The sequence below is a fragment of the Triticum urartu genome, chromosome 1 (assembly GCF_003073215.2).
Source record: "Triticum urartu cultivar G1812 chromosome 1, Tu2.1, whole genome shotgun sequence".
In the NCBI taxonomy this organism is placed as follows: domain Eukaryota; kingdom Viridiplantae; phylum Streptophyta; class Magnoliopsida; order Poales; family Poaceae; genus Triticum; species Triticum urartu.
Genome location: NC_053022.1, coordinates 320,083,312 through 320,105,570, shown reverse-complemented (window position 1 = coordinate 320,105,570; position 22,259 = coordinate 320,083,312). Strand labels below are relative to the sequence as shown.

The 22,259-nt window shown below is 42.5% G+C and overlaps 4 protein-coding genes across 4 annotated transcripts; 2 read left to right on the top strand and 2 right to left on the bottom strand.

Moving 5' to 3' along the window:
- The first annotated feature begins 645 nt into the window (after positions 1–645).
- On the top strand, positions 646–5,410 carry LOC125509781 (methionine aminopeptidase 1A). Its single transcript, XM_048674817.1, has 17 exons — positions 646–805; positions 881–959; positions 1,316–1,366; positions 1,849–2,004; positions 2,386–2,461; positions 2,640–2,687; positions 2,781–2,825; positions 2,923–3,022; positions 3,237–3,288; positions 3,524–3,565; positions 3,694–3,755; positions 3,855–3,953; positions 4,145–4,218; positions 4,322–4,391; positions 4,525–4,590; positions 4,697–4,785; positions 5,055–5,410. Exons 2-17 carry the CDS (start codon positions 892–894, stop codon positions 5,148–5,150), a joined length of 1,194 nt encoding a protein of 397 aa, XP_048530774.1. The 5' UTR covers positions 646–805; positions 881–891; the 3' UTR covers positions 5,151–5,410.
- Positions 5,411–5,904: 494 nt separating this feature from the next.
- LOC125509772 (tubulin-folding cofactor D) lies at positions 5,905–15,342 on the bottom strand. The gene is made up of 17 exons (XM_048674808.1): positions 14,987–15,342; positions 13,909–14,456; positions 13,578–13,680; positions 13,280–13,456; positions 11,845–12,021; positions 11,083–11,199; positions 10,835–10,939; positions 10,326–10,496; positions 10,024–10,239; positions 9,486–9,684; positions 9,192–9,397; positions 8,671–8,895; positions 8,002–8,553; positions 7,336–7,605; positions 7,045–7,089; positions 6,467–6,649; positions 5,905–6,386 (listed from the first exon to the last, which is right to left on the bottom strand). Exons 1-17 carry the CDS (start codon positions 15,203–15,205, stop codon positions 6,093–6,095), a joined length of 3,807 nt encoding a protein of 1,268 aa, XP_048530765.1. The 5' UTR covers positions 15,206–15,342; the 3' UTR covers positions 5,905–6,092.
- Positions 15,343–15,367: 25 nt separating this feature from the next.
- LOC125509792 lies at positions 15,368–18,352 on the top strand. Its single transcript, XM_048674825.1, has 6 exons — positions 15,368–15,580; positions 15,694–15,749; positions 15,836–15,959; positions 16,835–16,941; positions 17,897–17,963; positions 18,053–18,352. The coding sequence occupies exons 1-6, from the start codon at positions 15,508–15,510 to the stop codon at positions 18,130–18,132; spliced, it is 507 nt and encodes a 168-aa protein (XP_048530782.1). The 5' UTR covers positions 15,368–15,507; the 3' UTR covers positions 18,133–18,352.
- Positions 18,353–20,647: 2,295 nt separating this feature from the next.
- On the bottom strand, positions 20,648–21,577 carry LOC125509763 (21 kDa protein-like). Its single transcript, XM_048674798.1, has one exon. It carries the CDS (start codon positions 21,489–21,491, stop codon positions 20,847–20,849), a length of 645 nt encoding a protein of 214 aa, XP_048530755.1. The 5' UTR covers positions 21,492–21,577; the 3' UTR covers positions 20,648–20,846.
- Positions 21,578–22,259: the final 682 nt, after the last annotated feature.

Sequence of the window (22,259 nt, the reverse complement as noted above, 5' to 3'; positions counted from 1 at the left end):
CTCTAAAATATGTCTATGTACATTTGTATATAGTTCATATTGAAAATTTTAAGAAGACTTATATTTAAGAACAGAGGGAATACATCAGTATGTAGTCCTAGTGAAATCTCAAAAAAAATTATATTTAGAAGAGGTAATAAAAGTTAAAGTTTAAGATAGACTTTTCTTAGAGCATTATTAGTAGAACCCTTAAACCCTCAAACCCTCACTAGCGTTTTAAGGGTCCAAAAATGATCTTTTTATGCACTTTTACGGGTTGAAAAACAGGGGCAAAGATTAGAGCCCTCAAACCCAACCCTTATAACGGAATATTCCCCATGAACGACGTTGTCGTTGCGCGCGGGAGGTCGACGGGGCGGCCGCCGGCAACGGGGGGCGACTAGCAGCGGCGGTCGCGGGCGTTGACGCGGGAGTTGGGAGGATTTTTTCCCCTCGCGCGAGTATAACCGCTAAATAAGGGTTGGGGTAGGTTTTACTCCCCAACCCTTACTTTTAAGGATTGGGAGAGGGTTTGAGGGTTGGACTTTTACAAAAATTTAAGGATTTAAAAGTTAAAGGTTCTAATTTACGGTTTTTTTCCGACGAAAACTATAAAAAATCAGTTATTTTTAAAAATTTGAGGATTTAAGGCCTCTACTAGTAATTACCCGACGCCGCCCCGGCCCGGCTCAAGTTCACCTCACTTGTCTGTCCGCAATAAAACCCTCCTCCCCTCTGCTCCATCCTCTGACTCTCCTTCCCTAGGGTCAACCGCCGGCGCCGCCTGAACCCTAGCCCCGCCGCGCCGCACCCCGCCCCGCTGCAGGTGAGTTGATCTTTTCGCGCCCTTCGCTTTCATTTCACCCCTCTTATTGGCCATCTTACCACCCGTGCGGCGCAGGCAGCTGAGAGATGGAGAAGGGGGCGTCGGAGTCGTCGCCGCTCGACTGCGCTCGCTGCGGCAAGCCCGCGTCTCTCCAGTACGTTTTTTTGCCCATCTTCCTCCCGCCGCCACCAGTTAGTCGCAAAATAGCTGAAAGACGGCGCCGTCTCGGTTCCGGCTGCTACCAATTATACGAGTTCTCAGCACCCGACAGATTAAACGCTCTAGGATCCTCAATCTAGCGCAAGTAGTCATTGTCCTGGGCAACTTTGCAGGGCGCTATAAATAGGGAAGCTATGTCGTTGGATCTTTAGTTGTGGGATCCTTGCTTTAGTTTGTTATGAGGGGCATTTATTCCATCCCCTGCCCATTTGATTCATGGTGTGGAGTGCGCACGAAGGAACCTGACGAGCTATTATGTTCAAGTTTTTGCTAACAGTTTGATATTTTCAGATGCCCCAAGTGCGCTCAACTGAAGCTCCCCCGTGAAGCTGCTGCTTTCTGGTGAGTTGCAACCTCCTATTTCTTCCCACAGTTTTGTACTGCGATAGCGGCGGTGAAGATTTTCAGCTGTTCTATAGGTGCTGCTCATTTCACAGCTAGATTGTCCTTGATAGTCAGCTGATATGAATTATAGTTTGTCCTGGAGCCCTTGATACCGATACTTCTAAGTAGAGTTCTGAATGGACTTGTAAGAATTGCTCCTGTTAGATTGCCAGTTAATCTTAGTAAAGCCTTCTAGATGTTTATTCTATGCTGTATTACCAATTTCATCACCAATAAGTATGGCCTTGGTCCAGTCTACCATTCTGTCCAATACGTCTTTCGATGACCTTCAGTAGTGAGGACAATCGAGTTACCTGCTGAAGAAAATGGATCCTTTGATATTTAAGCATCTCTTGAAGGCGTTAGCATACATACCAGTACAGGGTAGAATTCTGCCTCTGAGTGGAAACATTTTATGCTAATGCGCAAACCATCCACAGTTCGCAGGATTGTTTCAAGGCAGCATGGGCCTCTCACAAGTCTGTTCACACAAAGGTAGATGCACTGACATCCCAGCTGTCTCAAGAAGGCTGGAAATATTGTTTGAAAAAAGGGCGGACCCGGACACTGGAGCTTCCTCGTTTTGATTGGACAGGGTATTTTTTTTACCACATATTTATATCTACGTTGTTGTGTTTATGCCGATGCTTCTGTTTCTTATAACCAACAAGATAAAGTATCTTGCTAGTGCATTTTGGTTTTGTATTGTACCTCTAGGGCAAACTACTTAAAAATGCATTTCTTACTTTATAGTTTATATTAACTGATCATGTATTACAGTTTATTGAGATCATGCCTGGCATATGGGTACTTTATTTTTAGTTTCTGTTATGTCTATATATTAGCAACTCCCTTGACAATATTAGTCTGGGTAAACCAAAAGAAGTAGTTCTCTCATATAATTGGATTTTATTGTATTTGGAGCTAATTCTCTAGCATAGCACTATTTTTTTACTTTGTATTTATTGTGGTTTTAGTCCATTGAGACCATTTCCTATATCAAAGATGCGTTTGGTGCCAGACGGAATCGAGAAACCTGATTGGGCGCTTGATGTAAGTATCAACAGTCCCTAAGTTTATTTCATTTCATCCTCTGTGTGTCTTTTTAGCATTACCATTTGGACTGATATAGATCTCTGTACCAAAAGAGAGGATCATTAAGTTGGCAGTATTTTGTTATCATGTAATCTGCTCTAGTACATATCCCCTGACGTTTGATAAACTTTTTTAGGGAATCCCCAAGATCGAGCCGGACAGTGATTTGCAGAAAAGAGTAGAGGTAGAGCTTTCCACTGATACGCAAGTATCATATATGTTCCAAAAATAGATATCTGATGTTATTTTGCTGGATCTGTTTCTGCTATTTCTGTAGATCAAGACCCCTGAGCAAATTGAAAGGATGAGGGAAACATGCCGAGTAAGTTCCCAGCACATCCAGTTTTGTACTTAAATAATGAAATGTTATGGTGGCATTGTACTGACTATTCCACTTTGTTCCCAACTGTTACTGTTAGATTGCAAGAGAAGTTTTAGATGCAGGCGCTCGTATAATCAAGCCAGGAATTACAACAGATGAAATTGATAGAGTGATTCATGAGGAGACAATTGCCAGAGGTCTGATTAACCTTCTTGAAAATTTTGAAATGCAGCAAATTGATCACCAGCTGAATACCTTTTAAATCACTATCATGTCTCATGAAATGTTTCAGAGAATCTTGTACTTGTTTTCTATGTCTAACATTTGTTGTACATCAGAGAATTAAATGTATTCCCAAGATATTTATTATGCATCTCGATCTGTTTCGTAATTTCCATTCTTGATCTACAGGTGGATACCCGTCCCCGTTGAATTACCATTTCTTCCCGAAGTCATGCTGCACGTAGGTTATTGTATTATTTGTTGCTTATTACTCCCTCCGTTCCTAAATATAAGTCTTTTTAAAGATTCCACTATGGACTACATACGGATGTATATAGACATATTTTAGAGTATAGATTCACTCATTTTGTTCCGTATGTAGTCACTTATTGAAATCTCTAAAAAGACTTGCATTTAGGAACGGAGGGAGTATTTAGCATCAAGTGATGTTTCTCATTGTTGTCATTTGTATTCAGGTCAGTTAATGAAGTCATTTGCCATGGAATTCCAGATGCCAGGTCCCTTGATATTTACACATAGAGCTAATCATTCATCTCATTCTTGCTTGAACCTGATGTTGCTTTGTCTAATTTTGATTTACATCTGTAAGGTTAACCATTGGTTTCTATCTAAATGTTTCTAACAGAAAACTTGAAGATGGTGACATTGTAAACATTGACGTTACTGTATACTATAAAGGTGTTCATGGTAAAGTCTCAGGCGCCTGATGCTGTATTTAACCACTTAAAATTGTTATTTGGTGTTCGACTGGACATATAACCTGTAAGATGCAACTATTAACTGCAGGTGATTTGAATGATACATATTTTGTTGGAAATGTTGATGAAGCTTCGAAACAGCTTGTCCGTTGTACCTATGAGTGCTTGGAGAAAGCTATCGCAATAGGTGATGCTTCGGTTTAATTCTTGTAATTTAGTAAATTCACCTTTCTTTGTTTCTTGTCATTTTCTCTTCCGGTTATTATATCTTACCGGAAGATATGTAATTTTCTTCTGTTTGAAACTCCTGCAAGATTTTGGAAAACAGCATCTCTGCAAACGAGACATGCCATTTAAATTTACCATTTTGATGCACAGTTAAACCTGGAGTTAGGTTTCGGGAAGTTGGAGAAGTCATAAGTAGACATGCATCGATGTCAGGTTTATCTGTGGTCAGTATTGCATTGGCACCGACTTGATCCTGAAATAGCTTAGCTCTTTTGTTATCTTTGCGTTATATAATTGCACCTTTACTCCCGTATCTTGTTATTCCAGGTGAAATCTTATTGTGGTCATGGCATAGGAGAATTGTTCCACTGTGCCCCGAACATCCCTCATTATTCAAGTATGGTTCTTGCAGCTTGTATTTCTTATTTGCATTCCTTCTATTAAAGATGTATAAGCTTTACCTTAGTATATTTATATCCAAATGCTACAAAATACCATTGAATATGAGATATGGTTGCTTCATAATGTAGGAAACAAGGCTGTTGGTATCATGAAAGCTGGTCAGACATTTACAATTGAGCCAATGATTAACACAGGCAAGTTGTGACAGTGGCAAAAACAATGTGCAGTTGAACGTCTCGATGCTACTTTTGGCCTAGGTCTGCTGCATTGTTTTATAATGAAAGCTTTCATATTTTGCAGGACTTTGGCGTGACCGTCTATGGCCTGACGAGTGGACTGCAGTGACTGCAGATGGTAAACGGAGTGCTCAATTTGAGCACACCCTTTTGGTGAGTATGTTATTTTGTTTAGATGAATTGATCCAATTTGCTCATGTAGTGTGTGGATGTGGCATTGTGGCCACGTGGGTATCCTTTCCAAAGTTTTTGCCGCCTCAAAATATGCGCCGTAGGTTAATCTTGTCAAAATTGGACATTTAGACCAAACAGGGTTTTCACTTTTTCGGCCTGCCTCCAGTTTCTCTAAGAAGAAAACTCTATTCTCACTGCTGTTTGATGGTATACACAAACTCATTCTCTCTGTTCTCCTATGCCCTTAGGTGACGGAAACCGGAGTTGAAGTTTTGACAGCAAGGCTGCCCTCATCACCGGACGTCTACCCATGGTTGAAGCCGGCGTCAGCAAATAGCAAGTGATACGAGCACATCTTTTTGATCAACTTGCCATTGAGACGGTGTGGTAGAGTCCAAACCATGTGGATTTTCCTCGGGTCACAACTTGCTGTAACCATTGTTCTTTTTACCGAATGTCGATCATTTGTGCCTATTTGAACTGATTTATATAGTTGAATGTGGTGTTGGGCACATGAGGTGTCCTCCCATTATGCTATGTCGTGAGAGTCAACATATGATGATTCATACAATTTTGAGCAGATTCATGCCGAGTTATATTGTTACATGAGGTCCTCCCATTATGCTATGTCATGAGAGTCAACGGACGAGTGGTGATAATAAGATTAAAAATACGAGTGCAGTGAAAACTCTGTCCGTTCTGAGAACAGAATGGAAACGAAGCGCAAAAATGGGAATCCACAAAATGGAAGTGGCAACTTGAGCTTCTGGTGGGAAACAGAACAGTGTTTTCAGCAGATTTTTTGTGCAAACAGAATTTCTGTATTGCATTCTTGGAGTGTAACTAAACAATTTTGTTGGTTTTGTCTATGTCCCAAAGGAGATTTTTAGCTCTGGTAAAAACACGCTTTTCACACCAGTTTCTGCACTAGAACTTCTCTTTCCGTTTCCCCTAAAAGATACAGCCCACTTCGCTCTGTTTCCATTTTTCATCTCTAATTGGTATGACTGTTGGTTCATATTGAGTGGAACGCAAGCCTCAGGTGCAACTTGTGACATTTTACACCCCAGGTTACACCATTTTAAGGCACATAGCAGAAAAGCTTCTTGCAAACCTTGTTGATCATGAACCAAGCTGCTGCTGTTGCGTGTAATGTGTTTCTTCCAACAAAAAATGTCTCAAATGCCTAATATACAAAATTGAGATAACACTGAAACGAACTATTGTACAAGTGTAGTGCACAACGGTGTACATTATAGAAGGGGAGAACGACGGCCCCCTGCTTCCTAGTACCCACTGAATTCAACCAGTGAGGAATACGACGTGTTCTCATCAGTTGAAGCAGCATTTCGAACATCGGGAGCTCTTGCTCCCTGTCTATTCTCGGACTTCTGCGAGGTGGCGACGCCAAAACCAGCCATCGCATTCAATTCCGACCTCTTGTGCCTCGCTTCCTCGACGTCTCCTTCCCAGCATGTCTCCGCGAGCACTTCCTGGGCTTTATACATATCTTCCGCCGAGATCAGACTGTCATTTTGCAGCAGCACAAGGTACACCTGATCAGCCGCAGCCTTCCGGATCTGCAAGTTGGCAGAGAGTATCTGAGTTCGGTCCACCACTGGCGTTCTGCACTTCAGGCAAGAAATATATCAAATGTTACCTTGGGGTATCTATGGCCTAGGAACACTAGAAGTTGAGAGAATGCCCTGGTGCCAGTTCCGTCCAATTGTGAAGAAATATATCCCAGGATTGAGAGGCCTGCACATAACTTCGTGAAGTCCTTTGATCCCTTCAGTTCAGGGCCTAGCAAATTTACCAATTCACTGTAGAAGTCGCCATGCCCCTGTTGGACGTTACAAGGCCAGAAGATATACAGCTTTGTAAACATAGCTAAGATGTGAAAACAACGTAATCAACATCAGATAACCAAGTATCATGCATCGTATTGCCCTTATACTATGAATTGTGGACTTTGTAAGTTATATCCTATTTTATGAGTTTTTACGTTGTCAACTAATAAAAAATGTGCAGTATAATAGTAATAGTTTTGGTTTCTCTGATCATCAAGTTCAACTTCTTTGCCTGACAGTATTAATGCTTAACAAAATGAGCTTTGTTCATCTGCCACTACAAATGAAGGTCAAAAGAATGGAATTTAGCATTCCAGATCAGCCTCGCAATGCTAAGCACAAAAGTGTCTTACTAAAAATCCTTCTTACATAGCTAAAATTAACTCACCTCCATGTTCAAGAAAACCTGTTTACTGAGCAGAGTCTCGATGGTCTGCAATACAGGGACCTCGTTAGATTTACCAAAAAGAGTAAAGAAAAATGCATGGCACAAATGTCAGAACAATAATGTAGAAACATGTGAATTTTCAGACTAAACTAGTCAAATTGAAACTAAATTACTAGAACTGGTGTTAATCACATCAGTCTAAACATGAACAGGCATGAGTTTAAATATACGACATATCTTAGAAACAAAAAATATGCATCCAGCTTCAGATATATGTATACACTATTTTACCTTCAATGTGGGTGTAATTACACGGTCACACTTCTGGTAACGCTGGAGAACCCACAAAATGTCATGACTCAATAGATACTCTCTACTTTTCCCTTCATCATCTATATTAATACTTGAATCTTGCAAGTATCCTACTAAAGCTGATGTTGAAGCTTTCCTCAAAGACTCCTGCAACCCACCGGTAGAAATCACAAGCCCTGAAAGCACAGGCTTGCTGTAACAGCTAGCCTGAAGAATCTTCACCAATCGTGGATATGATACTGTAGGAACCTAATCAAGGCAAAGGGCTATCAGTTGAATCTTGAGTGATAGCACGACCATACTTAATATAATGCACATAATGGTGCAAAATGAATCAGCGTGCAATTTATTATTGAGGCAATATTGTCAACATCAACAAAATGGCAATATATGTGTTCTATTAATTATTCACAAAACAGATGTACTTATGGGCCAGTCACTACAAAACTAAACACCTACGAACTTATTTCTGAGATGACTACAATTTCGGAATAAAGAAAGTTGGTGAGCAACTGAGCATTAAAAAGATAAGAGCTGAGGGCAGCACAGCTAGTTGTACAACATACCACAATACAAGTATTAGATATGATAGATCCTAGTGAGTTTGACAATAATTAGAAGTGAAATTGGTGAAAAATTACTTACTGCCCACTCCAAATCAGAATTGTTAGGAATAATTTCTTCCAACAGCTTCCTGTAAGGTATAGACGGGACAAACTGTTCTTGGTTGTACAGAATCCTGTGCAGAGTCCTGACTGCTATTTCTCTTATCTTATCTATTTTCTCAACTGCCTGCTTTGCAATGCCAGCGACCAGACCCTGTGCAATAGAAGAATCAAATAGTTGGCATGTGGTACTAATTGCATTTGCATCCATGTCGCTTGGCTCAGACTTATCCTCAGCAGCTGGCGCTGTTCTCACTGCAACAGCATCTCTCTTGCAGAGGATGAACGTGCATCTTTCTAGTGCATCCATTGCTGCTTCACGTACCCAAGAACCCACATCTCCTCTGTTATCTACAGCATAATCATCAAGTGCTCTGAATAAAGCTGGCATGACCTCAACTTTTATGTATGCATAGACAGATTCTCCAATATCTGAGCTCTGATCAACATTAGATGTTAATGTTTCGCAAACCAGAATTAGCCCCCTAACAGAATTCACACGTGCTTCAGCGTCAGGATCATCAGCCTTATCCTGCATATTATACGAAATAAGAGTTTCAGTTAGAGATTTCAAGAAATACATCAACATCACGAGTTATTGTTCCGTATATATGTTTTGCTGTGAAATGTCAATAGGAAATTTCACTACCTCTATTGTGCATGAGCTACAGAGCTTACTCATGACAGGCATCCATTTTAGTAACAAGAACTCGTACGGTAATATTCCAAGGGCCAGCGCCCCGCCTCGTCTTGCAGCTACATTCGGGTCATCTAGAAGCGTCACATACTTCGAAATGACATCATTAGCAATCTTTTCACCAGCAGAAACCAGATATGTTGGAATAAAATGCTTCAAAGCGTCAACAGCGGCACACTGGAAAAGATTGTGAATAGCACCCAGTCAAACAATGCGGGACAACAGTGTCATGCTTGTACAGTATTATCTCCGCCCCAAATTACTTGTCTTAGATTTGTCTAGATACGGACGTATCTAACACTGAAGCATGTCTAGATACGTCCATATCTTAAGACAAATCTAAGACAAGTAATTCAGGACGGAGGGAGTATGAAACAACAGCAGCAACAACAAATGACACTAAATGGACATCAACAAGCCTTTACTGCTATCTTAACTATTGCATTGCTAGTACAAGAGAAAGGAATGCTCGCCTGTATTTGAGAATTGGGATGCTTCAAATTCTCATTAAGGGTTTCAACTAAACTTCTCTTCGTCTTCTCATTCAAGGATATTGCAGCCATGGAAATACATGCAATGAATCGAGAAACAGCAGAGCGCAAAATCTCTCCTCCTTTACCTCGATAAAGGCGTGCCTTTTCAATTGCAGGGACAATGCCTGACAAACCTCTCTGCATGTCTACAGATATAGACAGATGCAAGGCCCCCTTTAGGGTAAGAAATTCACTGAAGAGTACTGCATAGATAATCCAGATATGGACATTTACCTGTGGAAAAAATGAAACCAAGCTGATGCAACTTCAAAGCAATTTCGCCAGCAGCTAAAGTGGCCCCATGTCGAGTGCACAGATCTGATGATAGAGTGCAGGGAATTAACTTTTTAAGGGCATGCCCAGAGAAGTAATCCATATCATATTGCACAAGCAAAGCAAGGGCCTGCGCCGCCAACTCTCTCAAGCTTTTCTCCTAGGAAGAAAGAAAGTTCAGCCAAATCATGTGGTCTATGGATAGACAAAACAAGAGAAAAAAATGGCAATAAAAGGATATAAAAGTGACTGATGAAAAGCCATGGATGCTTAACAGGGATCATAATCAAACTAACATTATGTTAAACAATGGGTGTTGCTGTTACAATAATTTCAGAAGCAAATAACAAATCTGTATTTACTATGTAAATAATTCAAGCAGAAGTTGACAGGATTGAAGCACAGGAAATAAGCAAATAAGCAAATGTTGCCGGAGTAGGGAACAGTTAAATAGCAATTTCACCCAAACTAAAAAAAGAGTTGCGCAGTAGTACAGTACCCAGTGAGTTATTTTATTGCACAGCAGCTCTTCTGCAAAGGGATAAACATACTCCTTATACTGAGCAACAGAAACAGCGACACTCAGATAAGAGTTTGATCGTGAAGCTAGTGCAAAGTAGTCTGTTGTATTCACAATATCAATGCCATGCGGATAAGTTCCCTGTCTTCCAACATTCTCTTGAAAGGCAGCAGAAGCAGCTCTTCTACAATTAACCTGAAATCAGATACGGCAAAAGACACATTAGAAACAGTTATCAAAATATCATTCCACCAATGAAAGCAGCACAAAATGAACCTTGCCTCTCGATCATAACAAGCAACCGTTAGAAGGTGGGGAGCAAGTTGTTCCAAGACCGCCTTCATATCTAAGTTAGTATAGGCACGACCAAACGCCCAACAAACGTATGCTGCGGCATCTCTTACGTGTGAACCAATGCTATGTGGACCTCTACGCACATCATAGTGTAAAGCCTGCAAAGAAAAATATGCCATTTAGTCAATTGGGACAGTAGGCTGCTGTGTTATAAGTTATAACTATACAAGGGTGCCGACACTTAAGTATCTTAAATATTTTATCAGAATATAGGTAAGACCATGTGGGGCATGCAACAGCACACCCACATTGCAATTGATGCAGAAAAATGAAGCATGCACAAATAATTCAGAAAAGTTCTCGTTATCAGATAGAGATACATAAGTATCTTGCAGAAAAGAGAGTTAAAAAAATAATAAGCATCTTTGCTGCCAGCAGTCAAGAGATAACTTCATTGGTACATAGAGGTGGTATCCCGTATTATTCTATTACGTACCTTCGTTATAACGGGAATAACATCAGGAAAGCTAGAAGGCAGCAACAGCCCCCTCCGAGCAAGTTCAGCCAAAGCCAAGCAGCCTCCATGCCAGGAACCATCACCCTTCAGTATTCAAAATGCATGAGTTATCTACTAAAGTAATTCACTAAATAAGAAAAAATGCAATTTTGAAAGCTGGAAGATGAATCTGAGAATATCTTCAAACGAACAAAGGATACTATAAAGTTCGTATGTCATAAACGGACCTCACCAGGAGAAAAAAGCTGCAAGATTGATGATAGAACTTCTTCAGACAGTGCAGGTGTTAAACGTGCAGTTATTCTACCGACACCTTTGGCAGCAGACCATCTCACAATAGTATCCTGGACAGAGAAGAATAAAAGCTTTTAAGATGAATAGTTCACAAAGTATCCTTCAGTATAGAAATTTCATCAGAGGCTACAGTGCTCATTGCAACACCTATCCGAACGAAACATCAATATTTTGTATGAAAACATTTACTTTTTGCATGTAGAGAAGCATAGTGGCAAGAAGGAGACATTATAACAATCACTGCTGCAGAGAATTATGTGGCAGGAAGGCAAATTGACTGTTTGAAGCATGTTCACACTCCATATGATAATGAAACTTTAATGTACATTAATGCCCACGAAACGGTTTCATCACCTCTATTCTAGCCCATCCAAACAAGCTGCACTGAATCAAATTATATTTCACTTATATGTAAATGATTAAAAAGATCAGCAAGATTGGGTAGCATTGATGGTCAGTCTCTCCAAAATACTAAATAATCTGGAGTACAGTTGCATATTCAGTGGCAGCAGATTTGCAGCAAAGATACTGGTGTAATAATGATATTAATCAGCATGCATGCACGTGGGAAGAAAGAAACACAGTAGAGATGATGGACCTACCTAAAGCAAAGAAGACAGTATTCGTAAATTTATTAAACATGACACAGAGAGCAAACTAAATGTTTTACAGTATAATATTAGATGAGAACATACCGAATCCCTCAAGCCAGTCAATAGTAAGTCGATTATCTCTTCCACAATTTCTGGAACATCCATATCTTCTTCCAATCCACATGTGTCTGTTTGATCAATGTTCACTTGTCGGGTTGATCCACTTGAAGACGCAGCAGTAGAACTTAAAAGGTTTGCACCCAGTGAACTACTTATTGACTGCATAACAGAAAACCAGTAAGCACTATGGTAGAACAATGAAGAACAAACTGATGAACAGATACAAAATAATAGCAAACATTTCTCACAGAATGCATCCGATAAAAGATAGATGTAAAGCATGATATCAATTATTAAATGATTCTTCTGCATTAGCCATCTCAGAAACTAAAAGCTAAATCACTGCCAGCACTCAGCAATTTTGAAAAGAAGGGATGTGGTGTAGTTTGGTACATGTTGCAGCTAACTAGCTTATATGTCCTTAGTTAATCCCCACATTAGTTTTGACAGGCTTTGTCCCAGAAAGAACTTCCAGTAACCCCAAGAAATATACAGTATTTTGAATAAAAAATGTTAAATCAACACACCTTCCTGTAAACTGTTTACTACCCAGAGTTAGCAGAACCCCACAAAAGTTGGATGCTAAGTTAGTAGCAAGCTATGTCTTAACTGAGCAGATGTTGGATCTCCAGTATGTTAGACAAGCTCTTACCCAACTGCTACCATATGGACGCTTCACACATCCAGAATTCCAGATTTAACAAACGAATTCCATGAGTAGGATGCGATCACTGCAAAGATGTTAGGTACATCATGTAGGATGTAGGTTGATAGTTTTTGGCCCTTCATGCAATTTTTGTATCATGTACATCTTGTGGAATACCGATTCCTTTTTTTGAAATATATTTTCAGTAGCTCTGCACCCTACTGCTCTAAAAAAATGTGATTTGGAGTTCTGGATTGTGCATATAGTTTATGAGCTTGCACACCCATATCGGACACATGTTTTGTTTAAACCAGGTAATGGAAGATTGAACGTAAGAATACCAGGTACACCAGCAGTAAACAATTTTTACAGTGTGCCTAGAACTTTACTCAAGAAAGAACCTGCACACACACAAAACAATCTATATATTCTAAATGTACTCCACCCGTTTCTTCTGATTCCGCATATAATTTTCTTTTGAAGTCAAACTATGCAAAGTTTGATCAAATTTATATTCAAAAATATCAATATCTACAATACTTAAGTTATATATTATGAAAATTATTTTCATGATGCATCTAATAATATTGATTTCATATTGTGAATGTTGATATTTTTCCCTATAAAGTTGGTCAAACTTTACAAAGTTTGACTTCAGACTAACTTTATATGCAAACTAAAAAGAAAAGGAGGGAATATCTAAGCAAGTAAGCATTAATAAAACCTGTACAATATTGATTAAGCAAAGGTTAACAATTAAAGATTTCAAACCTGATAGCGCCATGATGGCGTACGGGGAGCCAAGCTAATGAGAGCAACTCGCTGTGCCAGTTTGACCAGAAATTTCCTAAGGAGGGGACTTCTGATGGCAATATTAGTCTTCATCACAAATGAACAGTCGTTCCAAATACCAGAATTGGCATCATGTAGCACTCTCCTGTTACCAATCTGCAACAGGAGGAACCAAAAGAAACATATGGTGTTTATAGAATTGTTAAGTTGGGAACAGATATCTCTACAACATATGCAGTATGATGTTAGAAAGAAACAAAAAACGGCAACATCAAACCTTAAATATTGATGCTAAAGCTTCCACTATGCCAATGGACCTAAATTGATCCACAAAGTCATCTGTGACAGACAACAAGATTTTGTGTGCCCATTCCATAAAACTGAAGACAAAATAGAGGCAATCCATTACATTTTCCTCTACTATATATGTCATAAGTTACAAAGACATGGTTAGGTAAATATATTAACATTTTTGCATTCAATTCAGACAATAAAAAGTTCCTAGTAGTGACAGAAACTTGACAGTACTCCGGTGACAGGACACTTTTGAAGGTAATTTAGCAATTTGAAATGTCTATGCATGATGGCTATAAGCTGTAAAGGATAACCTGCTGAAAGCCTTCAGCATGTCTGGGCGAGTCAACAGCCTTGCAAGCAGCAACCCAGACATCCTTCTCATTGGACCAGAGTTGGAGAGATAATCCTTACAGATGTCCAATATCCTTGTCACAAGCGGAACAACCTCGGACCCGGACACGTGATCAGTGGCAGCAATGCTCGTGTCAACGGAGGAGATATCAAATGGAATTAAGATCAGTATATAAAGCCACAACAGAACGACACACTTGGTCTCCATTTCTCCTGTGCTCTCTTGCCTAAGAGCCGTCGCTGAGCTCATTGTATGGCACTTCTCAAGGAGAGCAACCGCAAGCTCTAGATCTGAAACCTGATGAGGGAAGAACTTGATGACGCTCTTATACCCACAGACTGTAACCAGGGTGTAGATGATAATACACAGAGGCTTGATGATTTCAAGGAGCTCATCTGTGGCAGCACCAAGTTCCATTATCTTTGATCGAACCAACGACATAAGTGGTGAGATGATGTCTTCTAGGTATGGCTCGAGAAGTTGACCTTCTTCTTGATATTTGTCCATCTATTTCCCAACAAAGACCATGTCATTAATTTGTATCAAGCTTTTAAATATGAAGGTTCCCAACAAAAACCATGGCATTAATTTGTATCAAGCTTTTAAACATAAAGGTTCCCAACAAAAACCATGGCATTAATTTGTAACAAGCTTTTAAACATGAAGGGTTTGGCATAAATTGTAGTTAACAGATTGACAAACCCAACCAATTTCCAGTGCAAATTCGCTAGCTAGTCCACTAAACAGCTTAAACTGCATCCTATACTATCCAGCACTCATCGAGTGTTCATTGAAACAAAGGCATCCAAACGAGGGTTTGCCATTTCACCAAGACCACGAGGCTTGAAAATTTACATAATCTCTTCGGATTTTGTGTATGCAATTAATAATCAACGTTGAAACAGATTAAGCTCTTCCGCGACCCGTATCAGACAAGCAGAATCTAGCATTGCTTACAGGGCTAGACATTATTCTCGTTGGGATCTGTGGTTCAGCGACAGGCAACATCCGGAGAAGGGGTGGGGGAGAGAGCTTACGATGGAGCGGATCCTGTGGACGTCGGCGGGCTCCGCGACGCCGCCAGCGGCGACGATGCGGCGGAGGATGGCGGAGACCAGCTCCCATTCCTGGAGGAAGTACCGCCGCAGGACGACCTCCTTGGAGTCGTGCACGTCGTCGCAAACAGCGGCGGCAGTAGGATCAGTCGAGGCATCCCCAGCGCCAGTGGCTGCGGGCTGGTCGGGCGGGGCAGGCATGGAGACAGTCTCTGTGGGAATGGCGGCGGCTTCCTCCGTCGCCGGAGCTCAGGCGGCGGCGGAGTGGACAGGTGGTTGCGACTTGCGAGTGTGGCGGAGACTGCGCCGTCGTGTTTTGTGCGCGTCTCTGATCGTGTGACGCTTAATAGCACTGCAGGCGCATTCCCCTTTTTTACGAGTCTGTTGGTAGGAGGCGTATTTTCCGTCTACAAGACTCGCAGGCAAGGAGGCGCCTCCTGCCTGGACAGTCCTCTCCTTCTTCCCCGCGAGCACCGCCGTCGCCGTCGTCGTCGTCCATCCCGATGCAGCAGCGGCGCGGCCGGCCGTCCGGCACGGATGGCTCCGACTTCTCCTACCGCATGGTCGTCGACTCCCGTAAGCGTCCAGCGCCCCAAAACCCCAAACCCGCACTATATTTCTTGTTCTTGTCCGCTTCGGGAGGCCTAATCCAGCCCAAAAACATCCGCGATCCTCGCGCGCCATTGCAGGGTACCAGAGGGTCGCCGACGGCAGATCCCGCCTCGCCCGGCTCATGCTCGTGCAGGTACGGACCGGCGCGCTGGCTCATAATCCTTGTCATCGTTGCGGTTCTTGATCTGACAAGTGCTCGTCGTGGCTTGCTTTCTGTAGACACTGCACCAGGTCGCTGGGGGCGCGTTGCTGTTGCTGTCGCTGTCGAAGGGGACGGAGATAAACAAGTTCGCCGTGCTGTCCTTGGCCGCCGGGCTGCTGGCCATTCTGCTGGGGGAATTTGGTGATGAGTCAATTATAACTGTTTTCAGCTTGTGTTTGCAGATTTCCTTGTCTTTTGCCCAAAACATTAGATCTGAATCTGGTTTTAGTGACAAAATTGCCATGAGATCCTACAAAGCCTTTACTAGTTTCAGTTAAAGAAAGGACTTCATAGTTCAGTGGAAGTCTAAAAAATTGTGTAATTGGTATCACTGAGCTAAAAAGGGGAGCTTAAAACTATGAGTTAAAATTATATAATTGGTGTCACTGTACTAAAAAGTCTATAGACAATCCAGAGAAAGCATTGCCAAGTCGCCGACGATGGTCACAGGTCACTCCTTGTGTAGGACTAGGGAAACTAGGAGACTTCAGTACTTCGATTGTTCTCGTGGTTGTTTTAACTCATGAGCTTCGTTTAGAGCCTTCAAGTTGTATATTGATTGGCATCCATCGCATGAAACCCTTCCTAGTAATTTTTTAGATAGTACTATCCCCACAGTTCCACTTGAACGCTTCAAAGACAATCATGTTAGGCTAAACAAGTATGACTGTATACAGCACACGTTATTATAGGCCTTCCATACCGACAAGCAAATTGCAGCACTGTATGAGCTTCTGATCCTTTTTCTTGACCAGCCCCTACCGTCTCTCGACATATATTGAATAAATGATTAAGGGGTTGTAGGTATCCTAAGTTTACTCCCGCCAAATTGCAAATGTACTTTGTCAGTGGACATCTGAAGAAATAATCTTCAATACTCCATTCGGTTCTCCGCAGTGGGGCATCCTTTTATGCCATTGTTTGATCCAACTACCCTTGTCAGATTGTTGATTGCATTCTAGCTGATCTTGTTGATGATGGTGTTTGAGCTGATCATGTTGTTTGGTGTGTCACAGGGCGGAGGCGGACTGTGGCAGTGTTTCTTCGGTTGTACACAAGCTTGTCATCGATTGCTATTGCATTCTCTGTGACGTGCATTATTCGTTCAGACTTGTTCGTGAAGGTTTGAACTTTGGACTATGTAATTTAGTACCTAAATATTTTTGCAAGTAATATGTGTGAAGTTGTTTCATGTAAGGTTCTGCTTTTTTGCATACTTGAGTACCTCTAAACCCATGAATTCAATCTTCTTCAGCTTCATTGAGATAGGAACCTGCTTTGTCTAGACTGTTACTCGTAGTTTGTAGGCCCTGCATATGCTGTCTAGTCCCACATAATTGACAATTTATGCGCTAGACTTGAATCCAATATATGTGGCAGAAACGTCAATCACCTGCTAGAAGCTGAACAGTTGAGGGGAATTTAAGTCTTTTGTGATGATTCAGCTACAAAGATGTACTATCCTCAATATGGAATGAGAATGACTATATAAAGCATATAAATAACATCAGCAGATTTGAGAAGTTTGATAATCAGGTGAGGAGATAATTAAGCTTATCTGGCAGAAGAAAAAATACATTTAAGTAGTTCCCTTTTCTGTTGAAAAAAGATGTTATGTAGGATTGCCCATTTGCCCTCATCCCATGTGAAAGGTGACTGCCACTATCCACATGGCTGAGCTAGCTTAAAGGGATATCATTTTACATATATAGCTTAATCCTTATAAGTCCAATCAACAATAACACTCGGGTTCACGTATATCCATTTGGCATTTCCTTTCTTTTTCATCCGTTAACTGGCTTTTCTTGTGAGCTAAATCTGAGTTTGCATTGGAATTTGAATTTTTGTAAAATTTTGGATGGCAATTTAAGACATTCATTTGCTAACTCCAAATCATCAAGGCCAGTATTATGCTTTCACTTCACTTCTTTGCAGCAATACAGCCAATGCATTCTCTGTGCACTTTGCAGTTCCATGTTGGCAATTTGCTGCATGTGTTTGTCTTTGTTTAGCAAGTTAGTCAAATTCTTCCTCCAGAATATGAATACATTCATTAACTAGCATCCGGTTCTTTCTAGATCACGAAGCAAAACACAGCAGCCATTACAAGCTATGAGATGTTCGATGTGGTCCGTGTTGCACTTGGTAAGTTATAGATTGCTCCTTTCATCTGTTGACGACAATATATGTGATGCTAACTTCAGGTTTCCATCACCCTTCATTGCTTTGGTTAGGTGTCCTGCTCCAATTGGTGGTCATCGCGACAACCACCAGACTCCTGCAAAACATGTCTCCTCCCAAGAGAACTTCATGAAGGCCATGACATCGTAGCTGTGCTCTATCAGTACAAAGGAATACCGACCGAGTTTTCATACCCGTGGGATGGAATGCTGTAGACCTCTAAAGAAACGGCAATTGGCGCAAAATCTCCATGACGATCATGTGTTTACTTGTTTTTAGCCCCTCTTCTGTTCTCTGACTTGTCAGGAATTTTTTGTGGTGGCTGAAAGGCTAATTGAAGAACTTTTATGTCTCGTTTTCTGTGTGCTGTGTGTTTCTATAAATGTTTGTGATGCCGATGGTTGCCACTGCTCTCTCGGATGCTGACGGCAATAGCAACTGAAGGCGCAAGTTAACCGTTGTCTGGATGATTCTGAATGCGACATGGAACTAACTTGCCCATTCATTGCGTTGCGTTTTCATGCCCTGTGGATTAGAAGTTGACTGGAAAGTGGAATTATTGCTTGGAGGAAATGCGCAGAGGAGCACTTGCTTGCACGGAAGCAAGTTCTTTCTTTCGGCAGCTAGCCCTCGTATTCGTCGTAAAACGGCAAGAGAAGCACTGCAACTGAAGTGGACGAGGTGAGTTTCGTCAGTCATATCACAGGCTCACATGCTGCATGAGGAATCTGCGAGAGGCAAGAGGAGCACTTGTTTGCCGAAGAAGAATCACGGATCAACGTCTGGCGTGTAGGTTCTCTTCCCTCTTTGTAGGCCGATAGGGCATGCTTTGGTTGGTTACCAAAAATTGGACAAAGTAAGTTGGCAGCCAACCAAATTTTTGGCTTGCCTGTATATTGGCAAGCCAATGTTTGGTACCAAACCAAGTAGCCACATAGTATTTATTGCACGGACGTGCCTTTGGTGTTGTCGTCGCAATCTACTATGGTTCTCATGGTTTGTACTTTTGAGTTTTTGACCATCGGTTATCGACCTGCCTTGTAAGGGATGTCACAAGGCGTTTTCACCTTTTCCGGGTGAGTGAATCATGGGCCTCTTCAAAAACTATGAGATTGACCCATCTTATTTAGGTTGGTCTTCTGCAGTTTTATCATAAGAGATATCAAGATACGAAAAATGAAGCTTAGAGATGTTGGCTTTGATTTTTTTTTTACATATAATGCCAAGTTTATTGTAGATCTTTGTTGTCGGTATTATCATTCGACGTACTCATTTTCCAAAACTTGGCAAAAGACATACTCCCCCTTTAGGAAATAACTTTTGAACTAAAATCACGCCAATTATTTCTTAACCGATGCAATATATTTTAGTATTATTAATTCTTGTTGAAAAGAATAATGCACATCAGTATTGAGTCAAAACTTACACATGTAAATTTTCACAAAATGATATGATGATTGCGAGCTGTATGAATTTACTTTTTTTAATGCAAAATGATATCATTCTCTACCTCGTTTAAATTTTTATAGCAAAAACAATGTTTTTTAAGTCTTCACTTAAAACTATCCCATGTAAGTTTTCACAAAATAGTATGTATGATCATTTGCAACATGTATGAAAATGACTTGACCCATATCATTCTCTTTTTTACCTAGGTCGCAAACAGTCATATTATCTTACGAAAACTTACACGGGCACGTTTCAAACCAATACATATGTACTCCCTCCGTTTCTTTTTACTCCGCATATAAGATTTGGTCAAAGTCAAACTGCACAAAGTTTGACCAAATTTATATAAAAAATATGAACATCTACAATCTAAAACTATATAGAATGAACATATGTTTCATGGTGCATCTGATAATATTGATTTTATATTATGAATGTTTATATTTTTTAATATAAAGTTAGTCAAACTCTACAAAGTTTGACTTTGACCAAACCTTATATGCGGACTAAAAAAAACGAAGGGAGTACATGATCTTTTCGGAAATGTTCAATACATAGAACATGTTTTCAGTTTTATCTATATACCAATATAAAAAGACCCAAAAGGACAGATCCAATTAATCTCGGCCATCAAATCATGTCAATCCGACGACATAGACTGTTTCAATGTCGAGCACTCAACACGTTTAGCGTGCAGTTAATTTCATGCAAAAAATAATACTAATCACATAATGACACGCAAATAATATCATACTTAATATCCGCATGCACTTAATATACTCCCTCCGTCAGGGTTTAGAAGGCATAGTTAAATTTGCGTGCGTTTCCACAATAGACAAGGTTTAGGGCGCATTGCATTTATTTCTAGTAGCTAATTAGTACTCCGTATACTATTTCTATATGCATGCGTAGTGTGAATGCTATTTTTTAGCCCATCTCACAACCAATAGATAACCACCTAGGTCCCAAAAAATTTCCAAGCATGTTTTCTAAACCGTGACGGAGGAAGTACTTCTAAATTAATGTGCATTGCACGTACACATTAACTAATATGAAGTAAGTTCCAGTGTACCCTGATTCCAAGAATCATCCCCCATGTTTTCTACATTCCTTATTATAATCTCTATACTTTCTTTGCTGGACCAACAAAGCTAGATCTTTCATTTTTGTTCAAGTAAAACGCAGGACGAGCACGCAGATGATGTCGGAGGCCTTGTGTGCCGTGGCCGTGGCCGTACGATCATACCATGAGTCCATGACGACAGGTCACACGTACACGAGATATTTGCACGTACTGTGTACAAGGGAAAACATGTCACACTTCGAGCTTCTAACACGTGGCAATGGCAAAAAAAAAAGGAGATGAAGCACACACAAGGCATGTATATTTCCCGGCGGCTATGGCGGCGCCGTTTGGTTGGCCATGGCGCCGACGATGCAAAGCGCGTTGGCCGTGAGGTGCAGGAGGCCCGCGACGTGGCCGCGCACGGCCTCCCTGACGCCGCCGCCGCCGGCGGCCTCGCCCCGGAACCCTTCCATGCACATGTCGCCGTCGGTGAGGGCCGCGCTGGCCCACGTCCGCACGCTGTCCACCTGGAACCTCACCGTCCTCTCCTGCGGGTGGCCCAGCTCCGCCTCCGCCCCGACCTGCGCCATGGCCTCCACCGACTGCCTCAGCATGCCGACGGCGTCCCCGAGCATGCTCACGCAGTCCCCCGCCGCCTCCGCCGCCACGGTCGGCAGGCGCCCGGCCGCCGCCATGCCCCTCATGGCCGCCGTCGCGTTCCTCGCGCCGGCGAGCGTCACGTTCAGCGCGGCGCACGCCAGCCGCGCCGGGCTGTCCCCCACCGCGGCCGCGTACGGCGAGAGCGTCGCGTCGCACAGCGCCGGGTACTCCGTCCCCGCGCACCACGCCTTGACGAAGCTCGCGTTGTTGCCGCCGCCCACGCCCGCGGCGGCCGACGGCGCCGCCGGCCGCGCCGCGGCGGCGAGGCCGCACCAGCACGAGAGGAGCAGCCACAGGCAGCCAACGGTGCGCGCCATGGCTCCGGAACGAGCGCACGTACGTGGCTAAATGTGGCAACGTGTCGAACTGTGTGGCGCGGTGTGTACGAGTTTTTTCGTGGAGCGCGCGGGGTTGTGGGGTTATATAGTGCGGGCGCGCGGCCGAGGGGATAAGGGCACGGCTGGCACGTATGGGCGCGCGCTAGCTGAAAAGATCGCCGGCTCGAGCTCGCGGTTCACATGAGTGGCATCCCGTGAGCCAGAGCTTGGTTGGGACGACGTGGCTCATGGTCGGCATGCACGTAACCCAAGCTCGACGTCGCGATCCAAATGGTTACACAAATTTATACGATCTCTCTTTCTCTGCAACTTGCACTGTCGTTGGATGTGCGTGCATACGCGCGTCTCTTCAGGCGCAGACCGCCGCGGGGGACAGGGCTCGCTGTTGCCGGGGCCAGGCAGATCGACCGGTGTATCGGTACCGGATCTGTTTACGTCGATGCCGCCTCGTGTCGGGTTCGACGGGAACGAAATGTCTTTGGCGGCTTGCCTCCTACTACATGATGGCTTAGCTGCATGTGCCTGTCTAGCGAGTCCGGACACTTCTTGCGCCGGTGACCGTGAGCAGCGACCTGGTTGACGACAGCTTCGTCCTTTCTTGCACTGTTGCCACGGTGGCGCGGCCACGGCCCGGGGAGAACCGTGGTTGGAGCATCTCCAACAGCCGCGCAACGCGCCGCGCGCTTAAAAGTCGCGATACAGCGCCGGGTTAGCCAGCTTTTGCGCGCAGCGGTGCGCTGGCTCCAG

Bases quoted from the DNA above. Each gene is read 5' to 3' on its own strand.
- LOC125509781 (XM_048674817.1), top strand. From the start codon at position 892: ATGGAGAAGGGGGCGTCGGAGTCGTCGCCGCTCGACTGCGCTCGCTGC. The intron at 2,462-2,639 runs GTAAGTATCAAC...AAACTTTTTTAG, and splicing joins AACCTGATTGGGCGCTTGAT to GGAATCCCCAAGATCGAGCC. The intron at 2,826-2,922 runs GTAAGTTCCCAG...TGTTACTGTTAG, and splicing joins GGATGAGGGAAACATGCCGA to ATTGCAAGAGAAGTTTTAGA.
- LOC125509772 (XM_048674808.1), bottom strand. From the start codon at position 15,205: ATGCCTGCCCCGCCCGACCAGCCCGCAGCCACTGGCGCTGGGGATGCC. The intron at 8,896-9,191 runs GCGAGCATTCCT...AATCTTTTCCAG, and splicing joins ATCCCAATTCTCAAATACAG to TGTGCCGCTGTTGACGCTTT. The intron at 7,606-8,001 runs GTAAGTAATTTT...TGCCTTGATTAG, and splicing joins ATTCTGATTTGGAGTGGGCA to GTTCCTACAGTATCATATCC.
- LOC125509792 (XM_048674825.1), top strand. From the start codon at position 15,508: ATGCAGCAGCGGCGCGGCCGGCCGTCCGGCACGGATGGCTCCGACTTC. The intron at 15,750-15,835 runs GTACGGACCGGC...TGCTTTCTGTAG, and splicing joins CCCGGCTCATGCTCGTGCAG to ACACTGCACCAGGTCGCTGG. The intron at 16,942-17,896 runs GTTTGAACTTTG...GGTTCTTTCTAG, and splicing joins GTTCAGACTTGTTCGTGAAG to ATCACGAAGCAAAACACAGC.
- LOC125509763 (XM_048674798.1), bottom strand. From the start codon at position 21,491: ATGGCGCGCACCGTTGGCTGCCTGTGGCTGCTCCTCTCGTGCTGGTGC.